At 54.6% G+C, this 21,489-nt stretch overlaps 1 protein-coding gene across 3 annotated transcripts in view; it reads left to right on the top strand.

Moving 5' to 3' along the window:
* ZNF423 (zinc finger protein 423) overlaps window positions 1-21,489 on the top strand; it is a 345,893-nt gene that overhangs the window by 187,408 nt on the left and 136,996 nt on the right. For all 3 annotated transcript variants that reach the window (XM_055078984.1, XM_028477847.2, XM_028477848.2), the window contains exons 4-5: window positions 10,537-13,751; window positions 20,892-20,976. In XM_055078984.1, the coding sequence (XP_054934959.1) occupies window positions 10,537-13,751; window positions 20,892-20,976 (3,300 nt within the window). The remainder of the gene's footprint in view (window positions 1-10,536; window positions 13,752-20,891; window positions 20,977-21,489) is intronic.

Below are 21,489 nucleotides of genomic sequence, written 5' to 3'. Positions count from 1 at the left end.
CTGATGTCTCCTTGAGACTGATTGAGTCTCTTCAAAATAATGCTGATGGTTTTGGTTCCCCGGAAGGTTTATTAAGGGCCTGGATGGCAGTTATTTGCTGTCAGGTGGCATTTCAGCAGCCCCTACAGACAGCTGGAAAAAGGCATGCCGGGCCATGGCTTTCAGTCTGTTGGGAGGTCTGTGGGCCCTCAAGGATATGTGCCAAGTGTCCCTTAGAGGTGGGTCAAAGAATAGGACCCCACCCTTCACCCCCCAGGGCCAGCTCCTCCTCTCAATTTGGGGCCACTGACCTCTGCATGCCAGCCTCCACCCTCATGCTGCCTGTTGACCCTTGAGCACCACCCCCGCCCAACCTGCTTAATTTTTATTCCCAAATTGAAAGAATGATCCCTGCTTTCCCTGTCTGTGGCCTCATTGGTGATGATGAGATCATAGCTGCAAAGGCACTCTGAGCTCCCTGGAGCAGGGAAGGATGAATACAAATTGCTGTTATTTTTACTAAAAGCATAATTCTAATTCAAGATTTTAGGTGGAGCCATGTCAGCTCCTGGTATCCTTTATGAGGCTCCTTGGCCTACCTCTGAGGAAAGACCCTCCAGCTTGCCTTTTCCCCTTTCTTCTCAGGGTGGACTCTTGATTTCTCAGGGGTTGGGCCTCCAACCTTTACACCATACCCTCAAATGTCCCTTTAGGAAAATCAAATATCTACGTGCACGACTGACTACTGCTTACATGAAAGGTATTTTACCCCCTCTTTTAAAGTGCTTCAAAGCGGCAAAGCATTGGTTTAGAGTTGAAACTTGAGACAGTAACTAATTGACAGAGAGGTTGGACAGACAAGAGCAGAGAAACCTAAGAATGCTAGGTACCTTCTGCAACCCTCAGAGGTCCAGGCATATGGAGCAGACTCAACAAATATGCGCCGAGGGAAAGAACACAAACTGGGAGATATCCAGCAGGAAGCTGGGATACCTACTATCTGGCTTTCCTCATTCCTGTACCCAGGGAAGCCATCACTAGTTGATCACAGACTCTTAGAGCTACAAAGGCTCTTAGAGACCAATTCATCAGATTCCTGCTCTCAAGAGTTGGGAAAACGAAAGAACAAGAGGGGATGGGTGTACTTGCCTCTACATACATCCCTATGGTTATTCAGTGCCAGAATCTGAACCTAGTCCAGTAGTGATCTCATCCACTATGGCTCATGGTACCACCCTCTGGGCTCAAAGTTCTACTCTCTGGCTTTGCCCTCTGAGTTATCTTTTTTTTTTTTTAATGGAAATTATCACATGTTTGCAGCTGAGTAATTTTATTAGCCTATTTCCTGCCTGTAGAATATGGTGGGGGGGTTCCTCAGCCTTCTTACATCTCCTTTTTGGTCCAAGCTGGCAGTGTTTCTGCTGATATAAACTTTTCAAGAAGCTTGTGGGTCTCCTGTGTATGTCATGGGGGATCTACACCCTTAGACAAGAGGTTCCTGCATAGATTTTTTTCTAGATAATCTGATCTCTACTTTTGGCTTCTTCTGGGATGGCTCCAGGGCAATGCCCCCAAATTTCCTAGATGCTCTCTGGTTTGACATAGAGGATATGGGAGTCACATTCTTAATCTCTTCAAAGAGTCTTTTGTGTGACTGAGTGTTCCAACCTTTTGAAAGTTCGGAGATAGATATTAGCAAAATGTATAGTCACACTCTCGGTCTTTTCCCTAGAGCGTGATTTGCTGATAGTGAATCTCTTAATTATAATGTCTTTTGCAATTTGGTTAGGCTGAGAATTTCCAAAATCATCAATTCCTGGTTCTTTTTGCTAACAGTTCTTCTCTCAATCCATCTCTTTCCTCTCCACTACAAGCAGCAAGAAGAAAACAGGCCATACCTTCAATATGTTGCTTGGAAATCCCCTCAGCTAAATATCCATTTTTATCCATCACAAGTCCTGTTTTCCACATAACTGTGGGACATGATTCCCTAAAGCTTCCTGGCACTGTATAACAAGGATCCCTTTCTTCCAGTTTCCAATATCAAGTTCCTCATCTTCTAAGCCCTCACCATCAGTGCCTTTAATGTTCATGTTACTCTTATCCGTTTGCTCATGATGATTTAGGTATTTTTTACGGTGACTTAGGTTTTCTCAAATGTACTCCTTACTTCCTTTTGAGTCTTCACTAACAGAGTCCGTTTTTCTATGAATAATCTTTAAAAGGCTATATAGGCTTTTTCTACCACACTCCTGAAAATTCTTCTAGTCACCGCCCACTGCCCAATTCCAAAGCCACTTCCGCACTTTTCAGGTATTTGTAATAGCATCACGCCTCTCCTGGTACCAATATCTGTATTCGTTTCCTATTGCTGCTGTAACAAATTAGCATGGACTTAACCGGCTTAAAATAAGAACAAATTATTATATTATAGTTCTGTAAATCAGAAGTCTGACATGGATCTCACTGGGCTAAAACCGCAGGGCTGTGTTCCTTTCTGAAGGCTCTGAAGAGAATCTGTTTTCATGCCTTTCCCATTTTTAGAGTCTGCCCACATTCCTTGGCTTGTGGCCCCCTTCCGTCTTCGAAGCCAACAGTTGTGTCACTCTGACTTCCTCTTTTGCCTCCCTCGTCTGCATTAAGGACTCTTGTGATTACATTGGGCTCTCCCAGGTAATTTAGTATAATCTCTTTACCCGAAGGTCATCTAATTGGCATCCTTAATTCTATCTGCAACCTTAATTCACCTTTGCCATGTAATGTAACATATTCCTAGGTTCTGGGGATTAGGATATGAACATCTTGTTGGGGGCGGGGCATTATCTTGCCTACCACAACCTCTGCACAGATTATTTAAGCATCCTGCTCTGTCTGCCACCAAGTGAGGCAAGAGGCCAGCTGCATTCATTGGTGCTTGGCGTCAGAGCCAGCCTCGGGTAATCCAGCTCGGTAAAGCCAGCCACCGACTCTGCCCACGTTGGGACATGACTTTGTCTTTGTGGCGGGTGGGGTTATAAAGTATGAGGACCTCTTCTTGGCTGTCCTTGAGTTGTAGGGGTTGGCACTGAGCAGCTTCTGCAGTGGGGCAGGCCCTGAACCGGCACTCAGGGCCTGGAGAGGCAGTGTAGTCTAGTGGTTAGTGAGTGGATTTGGGGTGGGGGTAGTGGTACATTTGCCACTTGCTAACTCCATGTGCTCAGAAAGTTGCTTTCCTTCTTGGAGCCTCAGTTTGCAAGGTTAGAAAGAAGGGAATGTAATAGCACCTACCTCAGAGCGATATTGTGAGAATCAAATGAGAAAATGCTGGCAAAGGATCTGGTTTATAGAAAATGTTCCATAAACAGTAACTACTGTGGTTTTTATGAGTTTAGTTCTGGATCTGTTTGCTCCTGCTCTGTGGCCTCTGTTTCCCCGTCTCTGTTAAATAAGATGAGTGATGGCCCGTTAACTTCCTCTTGCCTCCCCTCCCCCTTGCGCTGATTCTACATGTGTGCATATAACTGAGTTGCAGAGTATTCTGGGGTGGATGGCCAGCTTTGTCACCTGGTAAGAGGTAAGGTCCAGGGCAGGCACTCTTGTCGCCTTCTTGTCGGTGGTCCCCCCCGGGCCTAGTTTGAGTCTGGATGCTGCCTCTGGGGGCTGAGTCCCTGGTAGGCATGGAGACAGTGAGGATGCCCCACCCAGCTGGGAGCTCTGGCCTGGCAGCCTCCGTCTCCTACTGGACCTTCATACCATGGGATCCAGGACCCCGCTCTGGTCCAGGGGTTAACTGTGCTGGGCCTCTCAGGAAGCTCACACCACAGTTCACTGGAAGCAGCCCCAGCAAAAGGCCTCAGAGATTGCCCAGTCCAGCCGTGTCACAGAGGCAGAAGCACTCCGACCCTCCCAGCAACAGAGTGGCCTCTGGGACCGAGTTCGTCACAGATCCAGGCTCCCCACAGGTCCCTCTGCTGCACCAGGTTTACAGGGAGTGCAGGGAGACAGATGGGTAGAGATTTGAAGTTTCCTTAGAAGAGATCAGCAATTCACCCAGATGCTCCTCCAGCTGAATTTGCAGCGTTTCATTTCTGGAAGCCACCTGTCTGGTTCTGGCTGCCTCTGTGGGAAGTGCAGTCAGTGGTGTGTCCTGAAGCACATTCATGTCTTGCAGCTTTTGTCACCTCGGGCTCTGGGGAGCATTGATCTGCCCTCCCAGGATGCCCGGGCTGCTTTGTGCCCACTTTGGGTGGACCTCACCATCATCAGGGTTGGACCTGCTGACCCTTATCCCTGGCTGGAGACCCCTCTCTAGACTACAACACAGCTCCACAGTTCCTGTCAAATGCTGTTGTCTCTGCTTTAACAACAGGATTTTGGTGATCCTGCCCTAAAGCCTCCTTTTCAGAGGGGATGCACAATTCCCTTCTTTTTTTTTTTTTTTTTTTGCGGTATGCGGTCCTCTCACTATTGTGGCCTCTCCCGTTGTGGAGCACAGGCTCCGGACGCGCAGGCTCAGCGGCCATGGCTCACGGGCCTACCTGCTCCGCGGCATGTGGGATCTTCCCGGACCGGGGCACGAACCCGCGTCCCCTGCATCGGCAGGTGGACTCTCAACCACTGTGCCACCAGGGAAGCCCCACAGTTCCCTTCTTGAAAGAGGAAACCTGATGGTTAAAGGCTTCTTCTCTAGCACTGGGAATCAAGAGACGTCCCCCTCCAATTTGCTCCCGGCTCTTTGAACATTCCACTTGTGCACTCCTCTGCTCATGGCAGACATTACCAATTGATTTCGGCACTCATTTCTTCTGAGCCCAGATAGGGCCTCAGAATCCTCCTGAACACAGTATTTGAGGTGACCAGTAACAATTTACTGTCTCTGGAAGTTTTCTTCTCTCTCTGGGCCTCAGCTTCTTCCTCTATATCAAGTGGGATTGGCATAGATGGTTCCTGAGTCTGGGGTCCTGTTTCTCCGAGCTTGGGGAAGGGCCACAGTTATTCCCATTCCTGGAATTCCCAACGGGGACAGAGGGGAAGCTCTACCTGGAGCACCCTAGAGCTTTGTCTTGTGGGGAACTTGCCTCCATAGCAGTTTTCATTTTCCCAAGGAATTGGATGGATAGCAAGGAGACCTTCTGGGGCTTCGTGAGGAATCGTCTAGCCTTTTTGTGGCTATTATGGAAACAATCTGGATGATTGGAATATTGTCCAAAATGACTTTTATATTCATCCAGAGGGGACTCTTGAGGCTCAAATTCCAACTTCCCATATTACGTGGAGGCAGCCGAGGGCCAGGTCTCCTGCTGGACTCTCTTTCCTCTGCCCCAGCGTGTCTCCCCCAGGCCCCTTGCTTGTCCCAAGTCTGCCTGCTGTGCATGGTCTGGACTATCCATGGGGCAGCGCCCAGGTGGGGTGCACTCGAGTGAGCCCTCAATCCCCAGCATGGTACCCCACACTGGGGGCACTTGTGGACTTGATGGAAACTTCACTCCTGGGACCGCTCAGCTTTTGTCCCCTCTGGAGGCTTCTGGTCATTTTTATTCACTTGAATGGACCTGCCCATCCCAGGAATGTCCTAGAAACCTGGAGCTTCCTGGGCATTGGCTGTTTACACCTTCCCCCTCACTGTCCTTTTCAGAGCCGTTTATTCCTCTAGCACAACTTCAGTGACAGAGGGCTCCCTCCCTCCTCAGCCTGTGCCCCTCGCTGCAGGAAGGTCCCCCTTTCCGCTCACTCCTCTGGGCCTGTGGGCTAGCTACTCTCCCTCCTGCATCCAGGTACTTCCTCGGCAGCCCTGACCTTGATTCTCTGTGACTGGAGGAGCGTGGAGCTGAGGGTCCCAGCCATCCTGGGTGGCGGCCACTCTGCTCTGCCCAGACGAGGTGTGTCTGAGGCCACGTTGTCAGGGCTGTGGCCTCAGCCTGTGGAATTCACCAAGTGTGGCCATGTGAGCTTGGGGTCCACCTGACTCTTTCTGCCACTGATGTATCCTGAAGCCCAGTTAATGTTCTTTTTTCTACATAATTGAGTTTTTATCGAAATTCCTCCCCTCTTTTATGCTTATTTTCGTTTTTTTCCCTGCAGCAGACTGCAAAAGCCCCATATAACCCATTTCCTATCAGGCCTTTTTTCAGGATTAGTCCTTTTTAAATGACTTTAATTTCCTTTTTGAAAGTGATTTTTCTATTTCTTTTGTTATATTTCTTTTGTACTCGGCCTCAAGGATCTGGCATTAGTCACTGGGTTTCCCTCTTGATATTCTTATGTGACAGTGCCCCCTCCCAAAGGAGAGAGTCAAGGTAGCATGGTGGATGAAAGCACCGACTCAGAACCAACTAACTGGGTTTGAATCCTGGCTCTCCTGCCTGCAAGCTGTGTGGCTTTAGGCAAGTTACTCAGCCTCTCTGTGCCTCAGTTTTCTCACCTAATCAGGGACATATTCAATAATAATAATAGTGCCTATCTCACTGGGCTGTTGAGAGGACTGAATGAGTTAACACATGTAAAGCTTTTAAAAGAGTGCCTGGCACATAGTAGACTCTATCAAAGCATTCACTTGGACATGAAAAGGTGGTTGGTCGAGCTGGACTTTCCTTGAAACTACCTTCTCCCTGAGTTCTGAAACATTCCAGTTGAAGGGGACCTTGGGGTTGCCTTCATCCTGTTTCTGCACCCCTTCCCTTTCTGCACATCTGCCTGAGGGTGTATGCTGCACCGGCTGCACTGTGTGATGTCTAACAGTCAGCATGAGAGGAGCGTTGCCGCTGTAAGAAAAGGACCCCCCTTCACCTGCCGAACTCCCTGCCCATCCATCGTGAGTGTGCTGGCCCCAGTCATCTCTCCAGTCTGCTCCTAGAAGAGTAAGCTAAGCGCCCCCCAAACAAAATGCATCTTGGAGGGATGGGACAGCAGTCAAGGTTAACTGTTGTTCAGGTAAAAGGCTTTAAACAGGGCAATCTGAGTTGGGTCTTTATTTGTCAACATGCCCATTTCCGCTGATTGGATCTTTTCAGTGTAAGGAGCCTTATTTTCATTTCAATTCAGATGATTATAATCTCAGCAGTTGCTCAGTTTGTTGTTCCCAGAATAATGTGCTTTGCTTTAGTTTTGAGACTTGTTTGCAGAAAAATAAAACCAGCCAGGCAGCCCTGCAAGGAACCTTGGGGACTGTGGTGCTGGGGCAGGTTGCTTCTTCTTCTCAAAGACTGGGTGGGGTTGCAGGGGGCGCAGGTGAGAGTAGACCCCGCAATCCTGGTCAAACACCACTGGGGCATCCAGCTGTGTGACTCAGGGCAAGTTACTCACCTCGCTGAGCCTCAGCTTCCTCATCTCAAAAATGGGATGTTACCAATGGGAGGATGAAAAGAGATTAATTGTGGTAATAGAAGCACTTAGCACAGTGCTGGCACTCGGGACATGCTCACTAAATGTAGCTGCTAATTTTATTAGCACTAGTGGTACTCACTTGTGCTAATTATTATTATTGGCCAAACAGTGCTTTTGTTTATCAGTTTTATTGAAGTATAATTTGCATACCGTAACATTCATTTGTTTTAAGTGAGCAATTCAGTGACTTTTAAGTAAATTCACAGAGCTGTGCGGTCCTCACCGCAATCCAGCTTTCAGGCATTTCCATGGTCTCAGAAGGATGCCTCTTGCCCATTTGCAGTCAGTCCCTGTTCCTTCCTCTGGCCTCAGGCAATCACTAATCTGCTTTCTGTCTCTAGAGGTGTGCCTGGTCTGGACAGTTCATGTAAATGGAATAAGAGTGCTTCTTCACATTACGTTTTCTCATCCACCCCTCACAACGCGTCCCTGTTTGCAGATGTGTGAGCTGACTCTGAGAGTTTAGAGGAGCACTTGTGGGGTGGACAGATGAATAGAGGAGCAGGGTTCAAGTGCACGTGTCTGCTCTCATCCTCAGACAACGTGAACGAAAGACTTGTCCGGGCTTGGTCTTTCTGGCAAGGCACCTTGCCCCCCTCACCCATGAACTGGCCTGTCTTCCATTCGTCAGCCCTGCGACCTCCAGCCAGCTTCTGTACCTCCCGGGCCTCGGGGGCCCCTCCCTGCGATGCAGATGATGGGTCCTTCTGGTGGTCCTGTCAGGGCTCAAAGGAGAGCCAGACCATGACTGCATGGGAGCTTGACACAGGGGTCCCTCTCCTGGTCTCACCTACTCAGGTGTAGTCTTGTACGACTGACCTGTGTCAAGGGGCCTGACTGTGGACAGGCCTGGTGCAGTCCTTCCCTGGGGGACGTCACTGTGGTTGTGCCTCAGTTTCCTCATCTGTACAGTGGGAGGGGCCCTGGTTCCCGCCTTCTTCGTGATTAGAACAGCCCTTAGCAGAGGTACACAGGAAGGGCCCAGTGGCAGCTTGCGTGAGTCTGAGCTAAGACATCAAAAATAATAAAAAGCTGGTGGAGCCCGGCCAGGGGGCGGGGGCCGAGCACATCCCCCAGCTGCCCCAGCTCCAGCCATCTCCTCCCTTGGGTCCCTTTGTCTGCGCCCTGCGTAGCCCAGCTGGCAAGAGCTGGGAATTACCAGGCAGGGGCCGGGGCGCCTCCCGCCGCATCTCATCTGAGGAGCTGGCAGCCCTGCATCCTTCCCGTCCGAAGGCCCTGTAATGTGAGGCTCCCAGGGGAGTGGGCGCCCTCACTTCGGGAGGCACCCTGCTCTGGGTTGGGTGACTGGGCTTCAGAGGCAGGGAGGCTGCTGGGAGATGCAGGACTCTGGGCCGGGAGCTTTGGAGGGTGGCATCCTTCCAGGCAGAGCTCTGCCAGCAGTGCCGGCTGGGGTCAGGCAGATCTTCACACGGTCGGGGCCAGAGGCCCTGGGCGGGCCCCAGGGTGGTGCGTGGGCCCTAGGAGCAGGCTCAGAGGGACCCCGAAAGACCCTTCAGCCGGCCTTGCTTGTCTCTCCAAGTCTTGGGGTTGGCAGCTGTGAGAGCCCGGGGGTATGGGACCCCCGGTCTGAGCCGTGCCTCCGTGATGGTGTGTGTGTGTTTGTGTCTGCAGGTGAGTGTGCATGTATGTTCAAGCTTGTGTGTGCATGTGGGAGTGACTGCAGGGGAATGGATATGTTTGTGTGTGTGTGAGAGTATGTGACTGTGTGTGGGTATGAGTGTGTATGACTGCATGTATGTGAGTGTGCGTTGGTGTGTTGGAGTTCACGTGGGAGTTGTGGGAGTGACGTGTGAGCTGTGTGTGTGTGAGTGTGTTTATGCGTGCAGGTGTGTGTGCCGGTGCCTGCCCAACCTCGGAATGTGGTCCCCCTACCTTTCCCTTCTAGAGGTTCTGGGCTGCCTCTGGCCAAGAATTTCTGGGTTCCGTCTGTGAGGCTTTTCCGAAGACTAAGCTGGCTTGGCTGGGGGCCGGAGAGGCGGGGGCCGTGGTCTGTTTCCTCGGGGGTTAGAAGAGCAAGGTCAGTGCAGTCGAGTCTGAGCTTTTGTTTGTCTCTCCCCTGCCCGTAGCAGCCTGCGGTCCGTTTCATTCATTATTAAGTCTTAAATCCACCCAACGCGAAACTTGAGCCATGGAATTCACTCCCTGCTCGGGCTGGCTCGGTTCATCCCCCGCCGTGTCTTGGGAAACTTCACTGGTTTAATTTGCTGTGTCCGGTTTGCCTTTGTTTTTTCCAGAAATGGCCAACCCCTAGTGCGGGGGTGGCCCCTGTCCCTGGGGAGGGCGGGCCACATAGGGTGTCTGTGCAGGCCCCATCCACACACGCCACAGGGGGTTTAAGGGCCCACTAGGCTCTGAGCTCTGTGGCCATCTGGGTCCTGGCCCCATCTCTGATCACCGCACCGTTGGGCCATCACCCAGGGTCCTGAGCGAACTTGGGGCAAATCCAGGGGTGGAGGGGGAACAAAGAAAACGACCGCCCTTGGGATGGTTTGGGCTGGGACCCCTGCAGCCCCTTCTCAAGTGCCCTTCGTTTACCCCCGGGGCTGATACCCATGTGCCTGTGACTTCCGCCTCATATGTCTGTGTGCACCCGAAGCAGCAGTTCCAGCTTTATCAGTCCCCCCTTCCCCACGGAACGGGGTGTGGCCGAATTCATTAAACTGCATTTTATTTTTTTGCAGAGTTTTGCTTACGTCCCATTGCACCAGTGGGATTTCCCCCCCAGACTAGGGGTTGGAGGGGGAGTCAACCCGCATGTCTTGATCAAGTGATGGGACTTACCTCCTTTGGGCCTATGGGACTGATGGTCTCTGAAGACATTTCAGGTGACTTTTTTCCCAGGCTGCACCCCCCACCCCCCCATCAGGGAAGTGACTGAGACCTCACCTCCTGTTGGGGGGCTGGGTGCCGCATCCAGCGAGGTCCAGGAAGCTGTTGCCCAGGGGAGAGGCATGTCCCCTCCTTATCCTGCCACCCTTCGTCCACCCCCTCTGCGACTGGAAGGCCCGCATGTCCACTTGCTTCCGGCCCCCCAGACTCCCTCCCCCAGCTCCCCCTGCGGCAGTTGGCCAGCTGCACAGCCTCAGCCCGCGAGCTTTCAAGAAGCTGGCTCTGTCCTTGTTTCTCGCAGCCCTGGGAATTGCCTCTAATCTCTCTTCTGCCTTCCCTCTGCAGATGGTGACGACGACCCACAACTCTCCTGGGTGGCCTCGTCTCCCTCCAGCAAGGATGTTGCGTCACCCACGCAGATGATCGGAGATGGGTGTGACCTGGGCCTGGGTGAGGAGGAAGGGGGCACGGGCCTGCCGTACCCTTGCCAGTTCTGCGACAAGTCCTTCATCCGCCTGAGCTACTTGAAGAGGCACGAGCAGATCCACAGCGACAAGCTGCCGTTCAAGTGCACCTACTGCAGCCGCCTCTTCAAGCACAAGAGGAGCCGCGACCGGCACATCAAGCTGCACACGGGCGACAAGAAGTACCACTGTCACGAGTGCGAGGCGGCCTTCTCCCGCAGCGACCACCTGAAGATCCACCTGAAGACCCACAGCTCCAGCAAGCCCTTCAAGTGCACCGTCTGCAAGCGCGGCTTCTCCTCCACCAGCTCGCTGCAGAGCCACATGCAGGCCCACAAGAAGAACAAGGAGCACCTGGCCAAGTCGGAGAAGGAGGCCAAGAAGGACGACTTCATGTGCGACTACTGCGAGGACACCTTCAGCCAGACTGAGGAGCTGGAGAAGCACGTGCTCACCCGCCACCCCCAGCTCTCCGAGAAGGCCGACCTGCAGTGCATCCACTGCCCCGAGGTCTTCGTCGACGAGAACGCGCTGCTTGCCCACATCCACCAAGCCCACGCCAACCAGAAACACAAGTGCCCCATGTGCCCCGAGCAGTTCTCCTCGGTGGAGGGCGTCTACTGCCACCTGGACAGCCACCGGCAGCCCGACTCCAGCAACCACAGCGTCAGCCCTGACCCCGTGCTGGGCAGCGTGGCCTCCATGAGCAGCGCCACTCCAGACTCCAGCGCCTCCGTGGAGCGAGGCTCCACGCCGGACTCCACCTTGAAGCCACTGCGGGGCCAGAAGAAGATGCGGGATGACGGGCAGGGCTGGTCCAAGGTGGTCTACAGCTGCCCCTATTGCTCCAAGCGGGACTTTAACAGCCTGGCCGTGCTGGAGATCCACCTGAAGACCATGCACGCGGATAAGCCACAGCAGAGCCACACGTGTCAGATCTGCCTAGACTCCATGCCCACCCTCTACAACCTCAATGAGCACGTCCGCAAGCTGCACAAGAACCACGCCTACCCCGTGATGCAGTTCAGTAACATCTCCGCCTTCCACTGCAACTACTGCCCCGAGATGTTCGCCGACATCAACAGCCTGCAGGAGCACATCCGCGTCTCCCACTGCGGCCCCAACTCCAACCCGCCCGACGGCAATAATGCCTTCTTCTGCAACCAGTGCTCCATGGGATTCCTGACCGAGTCCTCCCTCACGGAGCACATCCAGCAGGCCCACTGCGGCGTCGGCGGCGCCAAGCTGGAGTCCCCGGTCGTGCAGCCTGCGCAGTCCTTCATGGAGGTCTATTCCTGCCCCTACTGCACCAACTCGCCCATCTTCGGCTCCATCCTGAAGCTCACCAAGCACATCAAGGAGAACCACAAGAACATCCCGCTGGCCCACAGCAAGAAGTCCAAGGTGGAGCAGAGCCCGGTCTCATCTGACGTGGAGGTGTCTTCCCCGAAGCGGCAGCGGCTTTCGGTGAGCGCCAACTCCATCTCCAACGGCGAGTATCCCTGTAATCAGTGCGACCTCAAGTTCTCCAACTTCGAGAGCTTCCAGACCCACCTGAAGCTGCACCTGGAGCTGCTGCTGCGCAAGCAGGCGTGCCCCCAGTGCAAAGAGGACTTTGACTCCCAGGAATCCCTCCTGCAGCACCTGACGGTGCACTACATGACCACGTCGACCCACTACGTGTGCGAGAGCTGCGACAAGCAGTTCTCCTCGGTGGACGACCTGCAGAAGCACCTGCTGGACATGCACACCTTCGTGCTCTACCACTGCACCCTGTGTCAGGAGGTCTTTGACTCCAAGGTGTCCATCCAGGTGCACCTGGCGGTGAAGCACAGCAACGAGAAGAAGATGTACCGCTGCACGGCCTGCAACTGGGACTTCCGCAAGGAGGCCGACCTGCAGGTGCATGTCAAACACAGCCACCTGGGCAACCCGGCCAAGGCGCACAAGTGCATCTTCTGCGGGGAGACCTTCAGCACCGAAGTGGAGCTGCAGTGCCACATCACTACGCACAGCAAGAAGTACAACTGCAAGTTCTGCAGCAAGGCCTTCCACGCCATCATCCTGCTGGAGAAGCACCTGCGGGAGAAGCACTGCGTGTTTGACGCGGCCACCGAGAACGGCACGGCCAACGGGGTGCCCCCGGCCACCGCCAAGAAGGCCGAGCCGGCCGACCTGCAGGGCATGCTGCTGAAGAACCCCGAGGCGCCCAACAGCCACGAGGCGAGCGAGGATGACGTGGACGCGTCAGAACCCATGTACGGCTGCGATATCTGTGGGGCGGCCTACACCATGGAGGTGCTGCTGCAGAACCACAGGCTGCGGGACCACAACATCCGGCCAGGAGAGGACGACGGCTCCCGGAAGAAGGCTGAGTTCATCAAGGGCAGCCACAAGTGCACCGTGTGCTCACGGACTTTCTTCTCGGAGAATGGCCTCCGGGAGCACCTGCAGACGCACCGGGGCCCTGCCAAGCACTACATGTGCCCCATCTGTGGCGAGCGCTTCCCCTCGCTGCTCACGCTTACCGAGCACAAGGTGACCCACAGCAAGAGCCTGGACACGGGCACCTGCCGCATCTGCAAGATGCCCCTGCAGAGCGAGGAGGAGTTCATCGAGCACTGCCAGATGCACCCGGACCTGCGCAACTCCCTCACCGGCTTCCGCTGTGTGGTCTGCATGCAGACGGTCACCTCCACGCTCGAGCTCAAGATCCATGGCACCTTCCACATGCAGAAGCTGGCGGGCAGCTCGGCTGCGTCCTCCCCCAACGGCCAGGGGCTGCAGAAGCTCTACAAGTGTGCCCTGTGCCTCAAAGAGTTTCGCAGCAAGCAGGACCTGGTGAAGCTCGACGTCAACGGGCTCCCCTACGGCCTCTGCGCCGGCTGCATGGCCCGCAGCTCCAACGGACAGGTGGGTGGCCTGGCCCCGCCCGAGCCTGCCGACCGGCCCTGCGCCGGCCTCCGCTGCCCCGAGTGCAGCGTCAAGTTCGAGAGTGCCGAGGACCTGGAGAGCCACATGCAGGTGGACCACCGTGACCTCACTCCAGAGACCAGTGGGCCCCGGAAAGGTGCCCAGACGTCGCCAGTGCCCCGGGTAAGTGCAGCCCAGCCGAGCCTGGACCTTGCTCCTTGGGGCTCCGCTCACGCCCAGAGGAGCCCCCGTGCTGAGCTCTGTGTTGCCCGGTGGCGTTCCTTCTAGTAGCCCAGAGAAGCAGCGCCGTTGTGCAGCGGTTAAGCACGTCTGATCGCAGGAGACTCTGAGTTCAAACCCCAGTGTTGCCATTTCCCTTCCGGTGTGACGTGGCATTTATCTTCCTGGGCCTCATTTGCCAAGCGCTCATCTGTAAAATGGGAATAATAATTGTCTCGACTTCATAGACTTGTTAAGAGGGGCCCGTGGCGTAACGTAGATAAAAGGCTGATGCAGTGAGTGCTCCCTCGATGTTGGTGGCCGTCTTGGCCATTGATCGGGGAGAGGACTTACTCACAGGCTTAGTGGGTCTTCTTGGGCAAGTCACTCTGTTCTCTAGGCTTTAGATTTAGGAATCCTTTGACAGTTTATGGAGATAACATACACATAAAGGGCTTGGAACCTGGCACTTAGGGCCCAGTCACGCTAGCAGTTATCACCAGCTGATACTATTACCTTCAACAACATCATTGTGGTCAGTGCAGTTGCTGGTATGTGGAAGGCCCTAGGAGTCCTTCCAGTTACCGTTATCGTTAATGACTCATTGATGATTGATCAAAATTGTCCTGTGCACCCTTTATTTTGGGGGTGCCTGGCAGCTAAGGAGAGTCAGAAATGGTCCCTGCCTTGGGGGCTACCAGATCAGGGGGAGCCGCAGGCCCATAACCAGTGGGTTTCAATGAGGCAGAGGAAGTCTGAGCTACTGGAGGGTCCACATGGGCCCTGGGAATGGTGACCAAGGGGCACCTGCCAGTGGGCCTGGAGGCTGCGTGACCCTCAGGTGTCAGAACGGGCCCGGGGATTCCCATCAAGTCTGTGTTGTCTGTTTCCAGACCGAGGAGATGCCAAGCAGATCTCGGGGGTATCTTTCCCTGGAGGGCCACTGCTGGTACCACTGGCAGGGGGGCAGGATTTGGGGAAGGGCCACCTGCCACAGGTGCCTGCTGGAAGACAGGGATGTCTGCCGAGGCTGTTTCACTGTGGGATCAGAACTGGGGCCCGGAACTCCGGGATTTTGACGGGGAGAGAGAGTGAGAGAGGAGGATGGCTGGAGAGGTTGAAGGAAGAATCTGCAGTGGGGGCCCCTAAGGGGTCTCCTGGCCAGCTCCCCACAGAGGCCAGAGAGCCAGAGGCCCTGACCAAGATCACCCAGCTGCAGAGAGAAACGTCTGAATGAGGATAGAGCTGTGTGTCCAGCTGGGGCCTGAGGCCTCTCCTCAAAGCCCCGTCTGTAGCAGAGAGCGCCTTTTAGAGGTGATTGATACGGTTGATTAACTTTGTCCTGAGTGCCCATTATTTCTGGTGTGCCTGGCAGCCAAGGAGAGTCAGAAGTGGACCACTTTCTTAAGGCCTTTTGACTGAGCAAAGCCTCTAGGTAAGGGTCCAGCGGTCACCCTTCAGAGGTCCTGAGCACAGTGCAGTCACGGCTGTCCAGCTCTGTCCCCCTGAGCCTCAGTTTGCTGCCAGCCACTGTGGGTGGATTGGGGAGGATTTGGGCCCTGGAGTCAGATGGCCTGCGTTAAAATCTCCCGCTTCCAGTACCCACTTATGATTTGACCTCTCTGGGCTTCGGTCCTCACCTGTAAAGCCAGAGGGTAATAGTAATACCACTAGTAATAGCAATTGCAATAGTGTCTACCTCCAAAGCTGGCATCACCTGGGAGGGGCCGGGGGGCCGTTCTGCTTTTTTAACCAGCCTCTGCTCTGGTTGGCCGGCGCGTGTTCCTCCTCAGTTGTCAAGTACTGTGACTGTCTCCCTGCTGACCTCAGTGTTTTGCCCTGAGGATTAAATGAGTAAAGACGTGCTGGGCATGTAGCAACCATCGCTTGTTATTTTCCCGTTTATAATCACACCTCACATTTATTGAGGAATAAGGATGTGCCAGGTACATCCAGGCACTTTCTATCTATTTAATCCTTATAACACTCACTTTACAGGTGAGGAAAAGGAGGCAAGGAACAATTAGGTGGTTTGCTGTGAGCCCCCCAGTTTAAAGAAGCAGACAAGGGATTGGAGCCCAGGGAGTGTGTGGTGCCCCAGCCTGAGCTCTTGACCAGCCCTTCAGCCAGCACCTCTGGAGCCCATCCTAGTTGCAAGGGTGGGGTCCAGGGTGCTCAGCCTGGTGCTCATACGGTGGGACAGTGTGGCACGGCCGGGCCCCTGCATGCCCTCCTCCCAGGTGCGCTCCAGGCCCATCCCTGCCCACACTGGGGCTCCTGCCGGCCATGGGGCTGCTTCTAGCGTCCCCAGAGCCTTTGGCTATTGAAGCCTCCTCCTTCCCAGTCTCTGCTCTGGATCCTGTATCAAGTACTACTTCGTAGAACCCCTACTCTGTGGGCGCCCACTCTTATATTGTTTCCATGGCAACACCCTGGACCTTTGCCATGACCTTGGCTTTGGCAAAGAGGGGGCCCAGACTCAGAAAGGTGGAGCCACGTACCCGAGGACGCACAGCTGTGCGTGGGAGTGCGGGGCTACGAACCCGAGGGGGCTTGTTTTCTGGGAGCCAGCCTGGAAGGCCTTCCTCTCCCTGTCCCTGGTCTTGTGAGAGAGAAGGGAGCTGGAACTCACATCTAGAGGCCTGGGCAGATGGGCCATTTGCAGAAAGGAGCCTGACAAAGCCCGGGTACCTCCCCAGCAGAGGCACAGCCTCTGGGGCCTCGCCCCCTGCCTGGGCACGCCTGGGGGCAGGGGCCCAGCTGTCTGTTCGCCCACCCCTCCCTCCCCCAGGGCTCACGCATACAAGAGCAGACTCTGGGGGCTGTACAGGGGCTTGGGGGCTGGCAGGCTGGGACCCTCGGGAGTGTATCCATGGCAACCAGCTCTCTGAGGACTGGGTTCCCATGGGGCCGAGGCTGCTGTTGGCTGGAGCGAAGCGGTGAGGTTTCCGCCTCCCCCTCTGTTTACGGGTAATAGCAACATCACCCCCATTCCAGCCCCTTGTGGGCAGACCCCGGCCCTCATCGACTCACCAGATTGCCACGGTGCCCCGTCCGGCGTGGGGTGGGGAGGTAGACTGGGTGCTTTCACACTCCATCTTCCTGCAGGGTAAACCGACAGCCAGGTTCACGGGCCTGTTCAGGTGACAGCTTTCTGTCGCCCAGAGCAGGGCTGTCTGGGGTGGTCTGGGGCACGGAGCCAAGAGCGGCAGCTCGGACAGTGGCCCTGGAGGGCGCCTGCCCGGGGCCCAATCGCATTTCTCCTGCTCACCGGCGCTACGCTTTGACCAAATGATTTAGCCTCTTGAAACTCCACTTTCTCCATCCCTAAAGTGGAGCTTGCAGAGTCATTGTGAGTATCCAGAATAAACAGCGCCTGCACATAGTAGGCCCATAGTAGGTGCTCAGTAAATGTGCGTTGCGATCATGATCATGGGAATTCAACGGCAGTGGCTGTCTTTCCCCTCTTCTTCCCTTTTCCTCTCCACGTCCTCAAGCATGTTCTCTTCCTGCCCCGGGACCCTCTGAGGTTGCTCGGGCTATGCTGGGGGAGGCAGCCCTGGCCAAGGTCCCAGGGTTCAGCTTTGGCTCTCCTGGGCTGGGCCCCGGGGAAGGGGCTTATGCAGAGGAGGTGCTTTGAATGCCAAGTTCTATTTTTCTGTGATTATGTCTCCTAGCGGGGGCTGAACCTCCAGAGGAGGATGGGGTCTTTGGGGGATAGCAAAAGGGAGACGGACCCAGGGGAGGTGTTGAGGTGAGGACAGGGGGCAGCAGGAGGTAGACAGAGTGAGCGTCCTTGCCTGTTCTCCCCAGGCTGTGTCCCACAGCCTGGCCTGGGTGCCTGCTGCCCCAGACCCTGGGCATCCCCGGTCTCACATGCAAGGCCCAAAGGGCCATCTTTGGGTGGGGGCATATGGGTATACATGCGCCTTAGTGAGTGTTGGTGCTGGTGAACCTGTGTGTGTGCAGGTGTGGGTATGCCCGACTGTGAATGTGCGTGTGTATACCTATGAGTCTACATGTGTGTCCACAAGGGTCAGTGCACACCCTTGTGCCATAAGCTGCTTGTGCATCTGTGGGTGCACTGGGCAGTGATGGCTGTGGCTGTCAGGGTTCCAGGGAGAGAACTGAAAGCGTGTGTGTTACTGGGGATGCTCCGTGAACTTGTGGTCCGTGAGGATGTCTCCACTTCTCTGAGGGTGTTGCACTTATGTGTCTGTCTTACAGGGAGCAAGTGGGTTGCTGTGTGTAGGGGTTGTGGGTGTGTGTGAGGGTCTTGCGTGTTGGTGGTGAGTTGGGGCGAGGTATGTAGGATGTTTGCGTGTGTATACCCTCACATGCGTGTCCATGCCTGCGCATACGCGCTCTGTGTGTGTGTGTGAACGCCCAGGCTCTGGTCAGCAGCTCCTGTGACCACTCGCCTGGGATTCCCCTGGAGCCTGTTGCCCCACGAGGCAGGGCCCAGTCCTCTTCCTGCCACTGAGGGGTGGCCATATGGTAGGGGGACATTTGAGGGTACCCTCTCATCCTGCCCAGGCAGGCTCCTGGTGACTTATCTTTCAAGCACAGTGAACCTACTTCATTCATCTGCCCCGAGGAGGAACAGCACTTTGGTCATGAAATGTCCCTCACACTGGTCTGGACTAGCCATGGCCATGGCCGTGGCCTCTAGAGACTTCCAACCAAGGAGGTGGGGGGCACAGTCTTCCTTGTCCAGCAGGCTCCTCTGGGCTTCCTCCGTGTGGAGCTTCCTGGGGCGTGCTTCATTCTTGCCTTTACTTGTTCATTCACTCGTTCATTCATTCATTCATTCAATCATCCATTTAAGCATCAAGGACTCTTATACTTGCCAGGCAGAGTGGGTGAGGGACACATGTGAGAGGGAATGAATGATTTTGATGGTGGAGAAACCCAGGGTCCTTCCTCTCCATGAGCACAGACCAGGAGTTGAGCCGAGGTGGGTGCTCTGGGACCGTGCCCCTCAAAAGACTTCAGTCCCTGCTGTCTCTTCTGGCCTGAAACCTCCTCTGCCTGTTGTGAGGCTCCCCTGTTCTGTGCCCCACAGACTCACCCATTTTTCCCGGGTGTTTCCGTGCTGAATGCCTGCTTCCGGGCCCAGCGCTGTGGCTGCTCTGAGGACATACTGAACGCCCAGGTCTCCCGAAGCACTGGGAGAAAGGCCCTCTGGTCTTATCAGCACGGGTCCTGGAGCCCCAGCGGGGACCCTGCCTGGAGCCTGAAGCTCCCAGCACCAGCTGGTCCAGTTGTTTCTCCATTCATTTATTCAACAGTCTCTCAGCGGCAGTAAGAAGCATGATGAAAGTTCAGTGCTTATTAGGCACTCACTCTGGGCTGCGCCCTGTGTTGGGTGGTGGGGACCCAGGATCCCTAGTCACCGTGGGATGACGTCTCTTTGTCCCTTCTGCCCTCATAGAGGGCGTGGCACGTGTTATTTCACAACTTTGCTCATTTGTTCAACAAATGCTTCCCAAGCGCGCAGTCTTTGCTGGGACCTCACAGGTGGACAGAACGCGTCCTGGCCCTCTGGGTGCTCACAGCACAGTGCGAGCAAACAAATCAACTGGCCACGACAAAATCGTACGCGGATCAACTAGGTGCTTTCAGCATAAGCTCAGGGGCCTGGGGAGATCCTAAACTCACTCTGGGGTGCGAAGAAAAGGCTTCTCAGAAGAGGTGCCGTTTGAACAGAGTCCTCAAGGATGGAGAGGGTATTCCAGGTGGAGGAAACGGCATAGACAAAGGCCTGGAGGTGAGACCAGGCCCTTCAGAAGAACTGCAGGTTCAGGTGGGGCTGAGGTGGGGCTGAGACAACTGAGCCCTCTGGTGGTTCGTCCTGGCTACATCGTTGAGGGTTGGGCCTCAGTGCTCAGCCAAGAAATCCAGAGCCTTGCCCTCTTTTCCAGAGGTCGAGGGGGAGGCCCCGTCATCCCAGGACCCAAAGTAGTCTACAAAAAACTTGGATAATGGGCTTCCCTGGTGGCGCAGTGGTTGCGCGTCCGCCTGCCGATGCAGGGGAGCCGGGTTCGCGCCCCGGTCTGGGAGGATCCCACATGCCGCGGAGCGGCTGGGCCCGTGAGCCATGGCCGCTGAGCCTGCGCGTCCGGAGCCTGTGCTCCGCGACGGGAGAGGCCACAACAGAGGGAGGCCCGCATACCACAAAAAAAAAAAAAAAACTTGGATATTTTGAATTCCCATACCACCCTCCCTCTTCATAAAAACGCACAGCCACAGCCCTTCCCCCACTCAGGCAACACACCTCCGTCCACCGTGGGCTGGTTTCACACTGAAGCTCCACTCTTTGGAACCAGTCTTCGAGAAGCTTTGAAACTTCTCATGTTCTCCATTTTTCTGCCCCCCTCCCCACAAAAGCAGTTGGTAATAGCTCCCCATGTGTGGAAGCCAGCTGTAGGATCACCTGTGTGATCTAGGGCAGATGAGGAATTCTTCATTCACCCCTGAGTGTCAGAGCTGATGGAAGCAGTCTCCCCTGCTTGGCCACCTGGTTCTTAGGGTAGGTAAATAGATGAGAGAGTAGTTGGATGGGTGCAAAGAGAGATGAATGGATGGATGGATGGATGATTGGATGGTTGGATGGATGGGTGGCTAGATGAATGAATGGGTGGGTGTGTGTGTGTGTGTATGTGTGTTTAGATGGATGGATGGGTAGACAGGGGGAAGGTAGACAGTGATGGGTAGACAGATGGATGAACAGACAGATGGATGAGTGGATGCAGCAGGCATAGATGGGTGGAAGACGGGTAGACGGATTTGAGCATACCCCAAGCAGAACAGCCTGCCTCAGCTTCCTTTCTGTGGTTCTGCTGTGTGCCCTCACCTTGGGATGGGGCAGTTTCCCCGGGTCGAGCAGAGGAGCAGCTCCCTTGCTGTGGAGACTGTCCCCACTTCCCCAGGCTGAATCTGAGCTGGATGCAGAGGCAGCTGGGAAGAGAATGGCTTGGAGAGAACTGGGATTGGATCAGAGCCATTCTGGGAAGTCTTGAGCCATGGCCTCCAGGAACTTTTGCTTTCTGCTCTCTTCTGCATCCTGGCTGTCTAATTCCTTTCCTTTTGGTTTCCAAACAGAAGAAGACGTACCAGTGCATCAAGTGCCAGATGACCTTCGAGAACGAGAGAGAGATCCAAATCCACGTTGCCAACCATATGATTGGTAAGCATGCGTTTCCTCCCACGTGCTGCGGCCACTCCTTGGGGTTGAAATGTTTGGTTCCAATCATCACGTCACTGGCTTTTAGCTCAAAGGATAGAGGCACTGCTGCTGTTTCTGAGACATTTCAGATGGGACTAAAAATGTCAGAACTGGAGCACCCTCTCCATCCGAACCTTCTTTTCGCGTGGCTCCACTCACACTGCAGTCAAACTTTTGACGGTCTCTTCCATTTCCCAGCATAAATTTCCCTCCATTTCTGAAATGAAGTGCTTTCCAGTTGTCAAGCGCTCAGGGGCAATTATGCTTCAATTTCGTATGTCATGACATCAAATAGATTTAACTGCTCACGTTTCCCCACTGAACGTGGGGAATTCCTCAGGCACGTTGTCAAAACAGAATGCTTACAAAGTTATTTCGCTACTTTTCCCATTCCTCTTCAAGCGGTCTTGGACTTGGGAAAATTCAGCCTTTTAAGAAGGGAGCTTTCAAAGTCCCATTGTGTTCCCACTTGGC

This window comes from Physeter macrocephalus, chromosome 17 (assembly GCF_002837175.3).
Source record: "Physeter macrocephalus isolate SW-GA chromosome 17, ASM283717v5, whole genome shotgun sequence".
Classification (NCBI taxonomy): Eukaryota; Metazoa; Chordata; class Mammalia; order Artiodactyla; family Physeteridae; genus Physeter; species Physeter macrocephalus.
This window is presented reverse-complemented; position numbering and strand designations above follow the sequence as displayed.